Source organism: Marmota monax, unplaced genomic scaffold, assembly GCF_021218885.2.
Source record: "Marmota monax isolate L192 unplaced genomic scaffold, Marmota_monax_Labrador192_F-V1.1 WCK01_AAM20220418_F8-fsc00354, whole genome shotgun sequence".
Taxonomy (NCBI): Eukaryota; Metazoa; Chordata; class Mammalia; order Rodentia; family Sciuridae; genus Marmota; species Marmota monax.
This window is the reverse complement of record NW_026692876.1, coordinates 240,349-248,056: the sequence shown is the minus strand read 5'-3', so window position 1 is coordinate 248,056 and position 7,708 is coordinate 240,349. Positions and strand designations below refer to the sequence as shown.

The 7,708-nt window shown below is 36.8% G+C and overlaps 1 protein-coding gene across 1 annotated transcript; it reads left to right on the top strand.

Moving 5' to 3' along the window:
• Positions 1-733: 733 nt before the first annotated feature.
• On the top strand, positions 734-7,365 carry LOC124096131 (BTB/POZ domain-containing protein KCTD16). Its single transcript, XM_046449685.2, has 2 exons — positions 734-923; positions 6,369-7,365. Exon 2 carries the CDS (start codon positions 6,375-6,377, stop codon positions 7,251-7,253), a length of 879 nt encoding a protein of 292 aa, XP_046305641.1. The 5' UTR covers positions 734-923; positions 6,369-6,374; the 3' UTR covers positions 7,254-7,365.
• Positions 7,366-7,708: the final 343 nt, after the last annotated feature.

Below are 7,708 nucleotides of genomic sequence, written 5' to 3'. Positions count from 1 at the left end.
ATTAAATAACCTGCCTTTCTTGACTCCAGCATTTAAAAAATTTAATACAGTTCCTTGTAGATAACATGTTTTTGTGTTTTTTTTTTCCCCACAACCATCTTCATTGATCTGTTCTTTCTGCCTGGAATACACTTCCTGCTTTTCTTCTACTAATTCTTATTTATTTGTTAAATTGTTTAGTCACATCCTCCAGGAACCCTTCAGGAGTCCCTAATGGCCTAGGGGGTCTTTCCTTTGTGTCTTTTCAACACTGTATGCTTAGTTATTTCCATGACGCTTAACATTTTATAGTCGTTTATTCTCCTGGACTAAACAGTAAGAGCCTTAAGAATGAAAAATGTGTTTAATTTATTTCTTTATCCTCAGCATTTAATATTATCTTGCACACAGGACACTTAGTAAATTATTTATTTGAACAATAGAGACCATTTGAGTTATTATCACAATAAAGTTGTTAATCATACCTACCTATACATTCAATTTTAGAATCCAGCCAATGCTTTAGTAAAAAGAAAATACATTCAGGTAATTTGCATGTGCTAAATGTTTATTTGTTTTGCTGGAACCAAGAAAATGATGAGCAAAAATTCTCTTTTACCTCCAAATTCGACTCCTTTAACATCACCACCATGGTTATCTTATTCTCTCTCCTTTGCTTTCTCCTCAAACTGCAGAATGAAGAGCTTGCCGTTTTCTATCTGGGAGGCGGGCAGCGGAGGGAACCGAGTTTGTCACAGAAGCGGAGGAGGGTCTACAGCCTTGCTAGTATTAAAAGGGAAAACTCTGCTCAAGCGCCAAAGCGCACAGCCAGAGAAAGGAAGGCGAGCAGGAAGTCATTTCACAAGCAGAGCTGAGCTGGCACGGCAGCAAGACACACAGGGACTGAGACTGCTTAAGAATATCGCAGAAACTAGAGATTCAAGGTAACTACTCCATTGATCTCCTTGTCTTTCCTTTCCAGTAAACTGCTTCTGGAATTCAGGAGCTTCTGCATTTGAGCTGAGGATGCGCATGTCTCTGTCTGTCCTTTCTCTGTACGGAGAGAGGACTGCATGTTAAACCTACTGATTGGAAAGCAGGCTACAGATCCAAAAATAGGGGAGGCTCTTTCTGCAGGGCAATTCTGAAAACTCAGATTGCCTTTCATCATTTGGTTAATTGAAAAGTAAAATTTTTGTTTGTTTTTAAGCACCTGGGTACTGGCATTTCATTTTTATGAGCGGGCTAAAAGCCATAAGTATAAACTAATTGGAAAAGGAAAGGAATGCTACTGAGGATTTTCTCCTGCAAGTAGAAGAAAAACTATTTCTTATTTCTTAAAGTTGTTTTCTCCTTTTGTTTACACTTCCAGTTCAGCTGTTATCTACTCTGATTTTTTGTATCTCTTAATTGGAGCAACAGAAAAGGTGCGAACCACATTTAAAATTGGTGGATTCATTTTATAAGTGAGTGTATATTTCAGACAAACTGGTCAGAGAGGGGAGAGAGAGAGGAACGGAGGGCAAAGAAGGAAGAGGAGGGAGAGGAGAAAAAAGGGAGAGAGGGGGAAGAGATTAGGACAGAAGGATTTCAGATTTAATAAAATTGGAAGTTGGTCATTTATAAATTGTCTGATTTCCTTAGAAAACTCTACATTTTCAGGAAGAAATCAGGCATCTTAAGAAGAGATAATACTATAGTTTGTTTTCATATATTTGACATTTTTTTCCCTTTAGAAACAGTGGATCTTGGTTATAAGTACTACAATTAAGAAGATTATTTGACTGTAGAAAGGGAAGGATGAACTTGCTACTTTCCTCAGTGCCTTTGAAACATTGAAGTGTAAAGCTCAGTTCTTCTGGGCTTGCAGTACACAGCTGGGTTTAAGGACTTTTTTTTCATCTGGTTTAAATCATTACTTTACACATTGTCTCATTTACTTCCTCCTTTACAGAGACTATTATTTCTTTGATTTGCTGAGGCAAATAACCACAAATCCTTATCAACCTCTGATTTATACACAAGACAATAAATGAGACATTTCAAGATTCCTTAAAAAGCATTTGCCAAGCAAGCATTTCAAAAACTGATGGATGGTTAGATTTGAATGAATTGCTTTTTGCTTCCTTGGGAGCAAAACCAGTTGAACAGAAAATACTAAGAAAGGAAAAGGAAGAATATTAAAAGATTTTTATATGCAAATTGCAAATACATGCAAACAAATCATAATCTTTCTATTTGGGAAGTATGCCCTTCTTGACTTCATGTTATGATAATATTCCAGGGGCTCTTTCGAATTAGACTTTTTTAATTAGTGAGGGAACTACCTCCATTTTTATTTCTTAAAAAAAAAACTCTTCTCAGATTCTAGCTTTCAGTGTAAAATTTCTGAAAGAAAAATTATATTTGTGTTTAAAAACATATTTGTGATTGTACCAAAGAGAGGAAGCAGTTAAAAGTCCCATACAGCTCTAGGCTTAACTTTTCTGCTTCTGACTTCTTCCTCCAGAAACAAAGGCTGGGTCATTAGAATTCAGCTAAAAATTCTGTACTTAATGTAAGAGGCAAAATCTAATACCCAGCTTGACTCCTTAAATTGAATGTGACTCTCACTTATAGGATTTTAAACTACTAGTTGACCTGGGCAGAAGTCTCTTCAAAGCAACAAGAAAGAAAAGCAAATAATACATTTTCACTACTGTTTTCCAAATGCTTATTTGTACTATAAAATGATCTGTTTTATTGTACAATGGGGAAAAGCATTTGGGACTTTTGTCATTGTTTTTGGAAGAAATAAATAAGACCTCTTCTGTATTCAGAAACCTGCAAAATCTAATATATGTACATTTCTTGTTCTTAAATGTGTATTCAAAATGAATTTCTATAAATGATTTCCTTTTTGTTTCCTTTTTTTTTTTTTTTTGATACTGAGGATTGAACCCAGGGGTGCTTAACCACTGAGCCACATCCCCAGCCCTTTTTTAATAATTTTTTTAGAGACAGGGTCTCACTGAGTTGCTAAGTGCCTTGCTAAGTTGCTAAGGCTGACTTTGAACTTGTGATCCTCCTGCCTCAGTCTCCTGAGATGCTGGGATTATAGGCATGCACCACTGCACCAGCTTCTAAATGGAATTCTACTCATATACTGTGGGATTGTGAAAATAATGTCACATTTTAGTGTGATTTAGTGTTACATTTGTTTGTTGGTGATTTACTCATCATTCAATAATTATTTACCACAGGCTTGCTAATCACCAGACTCAGTGCTGGGGATGCGGAAGTTTAAATTAAGATTACTTTGTGGGGCTGGGGTTGTGGCTCAGTGGTAGAGTGCTCGCCTAGCATGCATGAGGCACTGGGTTCAATCTTCAGCACCACATAAATGTAAAATAAAGATATTATGTTCACCTAAAACCTAAAAATAAATTTAAAAAAATGTGCCCAGTTGCTTCTAACAATTAAGGTCTCTAGGATTACCAACATCTTAAAAAAAAAAAATTACTTTGTGGGCTGGGGCTATAGATCAGTGGCAGAATGCTTGCCTAGCATGCATGAGGCACTGGGTTTGATCCTCAGCACCGCATAAAAATAAAATAAAAGGTATGTGTCCACCTACAACTGAAAAATAAATCTTTTAAAAAAGATTACTTTGTTGCCTTAGGGCCAAACAGATAAATAAATAAACAGTTCTAGTTCTAGTAGGGGCTGATAAATTCTCCAATAGAGATACTTATAAACTGCAGTGATAATGAATATAAAAGAATGGGATGAAAAGTTAGGATATTTCATTTTAGAGGATTTCAGTGGATCACTATGAGACTTCTTTTGCCATAATCAATTCAGTGAAAAGCAATCTTTTATTGCTTTTCCTGAGACAAGCTAAGGAAACTAATGTAACCTACCATCTGTTAAGCATTTATGATATGCCAGGTGGTGTGTTAAGTACTTTATTTGCCTTAAATATAATTTTCTCATCTTATTAATTAGGGTATTTTATTGTATCCATTTTCTGGAAAGGAAATTGAGGCTCAGAGAAAAAAATAGTTTGCCTAAAATTACTCAGCTAGGGGCTGGGGAATATATGAGTGCTTGCCTCACATGCACAAGGCCCTGGGTTCAATCCCCACCCCACAAAAAAATTATTCAGCTAGTAAGTAGCAGACCTGGGATTCAATTCAGAACTGCCCAAAGCCACTATATTATATTATTTCACAAGGAGGGACCAGGAGCATGGGGTGGTTAGAGTAAAACAAGGCATTTCAAGCAGAAGGAATCATAAGTTTGAGGCATGTGAACATGAAAAAGTGGATGAGTTTGTGGAACTGACCTCATTGCATTGTTACAAATAATTAATTGAGTGATCACATGAAAAGGGGTCAGAAGAGAACTAGTATATAGTAAGTGCTTTGTAAATGTTAGCTATTTTTAGTATAGCTCATATATTACTACTATTACTGTTATGTTAAGGAGTAGAAAGCCATATGAGTTTTTTTTTTTTAATCCAAGATTTTCAAGTTTAATAAAGAAATAGGAGGAGGTTGACCTTATTTGGGACTTGAATTGGTCTTTGAAGTACAGGTGGATGTCAAGGAGAAGGAATAAGGTTTTACAGGGGTGGGGGAGATGTGAATAAAGACAAAAGACAAAACGAAAAACTCACAACCCCCCCCCCACAAATTTAAAGCAAACATCATTGACAATGATCAATGACCTTTATCTTTTTATTTTCTATGTGTAAAAAAGTCTTAGCAGATAATGATCAAAAGGGAGCAGTATAGCATAGTAGTTAATAACATGGACACAGGAGTGCTATTGCTTGAATTTGGACCAAAACTACTTATTAGACATATGTTGGACAAGGTGTTTTTTTGTTTTTTTAAATCAGGGATAAACTCATCAGCTAAGAACAATACCTAGCACATAGTAAGTCCTATATAGTATTAGGAATTCTTGTAGATAGCTTTAAATTCCAAGGTAAGGGGTTTGAATTTGATGTATAGGCAAAGTGGAACCACCAGAAATTGTTAAACAGATATGACATGATAACAACTAATCTGATAGCAAAATTTTAAATATCTTGGTTTGGCTGTGTGTTAGCAGGAGAGACTAAATATGATTGGGTAGCAACCAGAGATGGACAGACCAAACTGGAGATTCTTATATGAGTGAAGAATAAGAATAGGAAGTAGCAATAATAAACTGTATGCAAGAGATATCATAAAGAAATAATTTCTAGGTTAGTGAGAAATATGGATGAGAAGAATGAATAAATCAATAGCATGACTGAGGTTTCTGAATTTCAAATTCAGACTACTGAAAAAATTGTGGTACTACTGATGGGGGGAAAAGTCAGAAAATTTGACCTGTTTGGGCTGGAAACATGAAGAGAAATAATTAATAATAACTTACTTTTTAAAAAACACTTTGATGGGCTGGGGATGTGACTCAAGCGGTAGCGCGCTCGCCTGGCATGCGTGCGGCCCGGGTTCGATCCTCAGCACCACATACAAACAAAGATGTTGTGTCCGCCGAAAACTAAAAAATAAATATTAAAAAAAATTCTAAAAAAATAAAAAACACTTTGATGTACATGAGTGATTTTGAACATGCTGAATTCAAGGTGCTGCCAGGGCAGTCAGAAAATGTTGCTAATATAGAACTGAAGTTTAGGAAAGAGAAAGAGGTCAGGATTTGGAAATCATAGAGAACGTGTACAAGGGTGTACATTATATCAGGAAGTTGAAAGTAATCTGGGTTTTCAATCACTGGGAGAGTGAATGGTAAAATGTGGTGGGTGCACATTAGAAGCAGGTGCCACAATTAGAAACAGAAGATTAGATACAATCATAGAAACAAAAAGGGATCTGAGTAATATGGTGCTGATAATGAAAAAAAAGAACAAAATATATAATACAATAATATATATATATATATATATATATATATATATATATATATAAACATAAAATCCATTTTGCAAGAATGCATACAAACAAAAAGATATATACTAAACTTATCAGAATGGTTGTCTGTGTTGGGGGCAGGGACAGAAATGGAAATAGAGTAAGAGAATAAAGTAAAAGAATTAAATGAGCATCATTGAGAGGGGGCCTTGCATGAACTGTGATAACCTGCCATCATGAAATGAGGAATTATTATCGTCTGAAACATGTGCATTTAGAAGGACATTAGGAATCATTGCAAAGCTAAATCATGCACTATTTTCTCTATGTTGTCATCCTCAAGCTTAGTTAATTAGTAAAAGGTCGTGCTTTTGCTTGAGTTTCTTGATATGTACAATGTGTATGTGTGGAAAAATGTTTGCTTATAAACAGAATGGGGACATCCTGTAAATCCTTACTTAAAACCAATTTGTTTTGCTTTTGCAGGTCAATATGGCCATGCCAGAAAAATCCAGTTGTACCAAACCAAGTGAGGATTTCAGTCATTTCCCTCAGATTATTGAACTCAATGTCGGTGGTCAAGTGTACATCACCCGATATCCTACTTTGATCAGCATTCCTGGTTCCCTGCTCTGGGAAATGTTCAGTGAAAAGAATCTTTGTTCCCTGACCCAGGACAACAAAGGGAGGTTTTTCATAGATCGAGATGGTTTTCTCTTTCGTTATGTGCTAGACTACATGAGGGACCGGCAAGTAGTGCTTCCTGACCACTTTCCAGAGCACGGTCGGCTCCAGAGAGAAGCAGAATACTTCAGGTTGCCAGAACTGGTCAAGATGTTGGCTCCTAAATTGAATAAGCTCAACTCAGTTGGCAATGACCTATGCCAAAATGACCTAGAAGAGCTATCTCCCAGCATTGACACCATGTTTAATCCCTCTTCAAGTAGTATTGTCCATATTAGTGGCCCTGATAACCCTCTAGCTCTGACAGCAGGTGCTGGTTCTCATCTCAAGAAGGCAGGCTTCATCACTATTGGCTATCGAGGCTCTTATACTCTGGGTCGGGACAGCCAAACAGATGCCAAATTCCGCCGTGTGGCCCGAATCATGGTGTGTGGTAAGATCTCCTTGGCCAAAGAAGTGTTTGGAGATACTCTGAATGAAAGCAGAGACCCTGACCGCCCTCCTGAGAGATACACTTCTCGATACTATCTCAAATTCACTTTTCTGGAACAAGCCTTTGACAGACTAGCTGATGCTGGCTTCCACATGGTAGCATGCAACTCCACTGGCACCTGCACTGTCACACATGACCAAACAGATGACAAGATCTGGACCTCTTACACTGAATATGTTTTCTACCGTGAGTGACACTAAAAAAACAAAAAAATCACCTGGAAAATACAAACCGAAAAGTCAACTCTCTTTCCTCTCTCTGTTCCAGTGTCAACTATCTCCTTTAGAAATAGACACATTACTCTTAGGCTTTGAGTCCTCCGTCTAATCATGGACAATGTCACTCCCGTCACTGTAACCAGTTGAACCTTATTTGGAATTTTCTTCTTACACATCATGCCATTTTATCTGGCTTCCAACCTGCCTTGGGTTGTATATTTGGATACCTTCTGAGGGAAAGTATTAAATGTGAATAGGCATGTCTATTCACATCGCTATAGATAGTAGAAATGAATTTGTTGGGTGAATACAGATAGATCGAGCCACAAAATTTAGTTAGTTGAGAAATGCTGAGCCATGGTTTCCAAACTTTCTTAGCACCCCACCAAAGTGTGGATATGCTTACATGACTTATTATCTGTATTCACCTA

What these genes read in the sequence shown, in the direction of transcription:
- LOC124096131 (XM_046449685.2), top strand. Translation starts at nt 6,375, where the DNA reads ATGGCCATGCCAGAAAAATCCAGTTGTACCAAACCAAGTGAGGATTTC.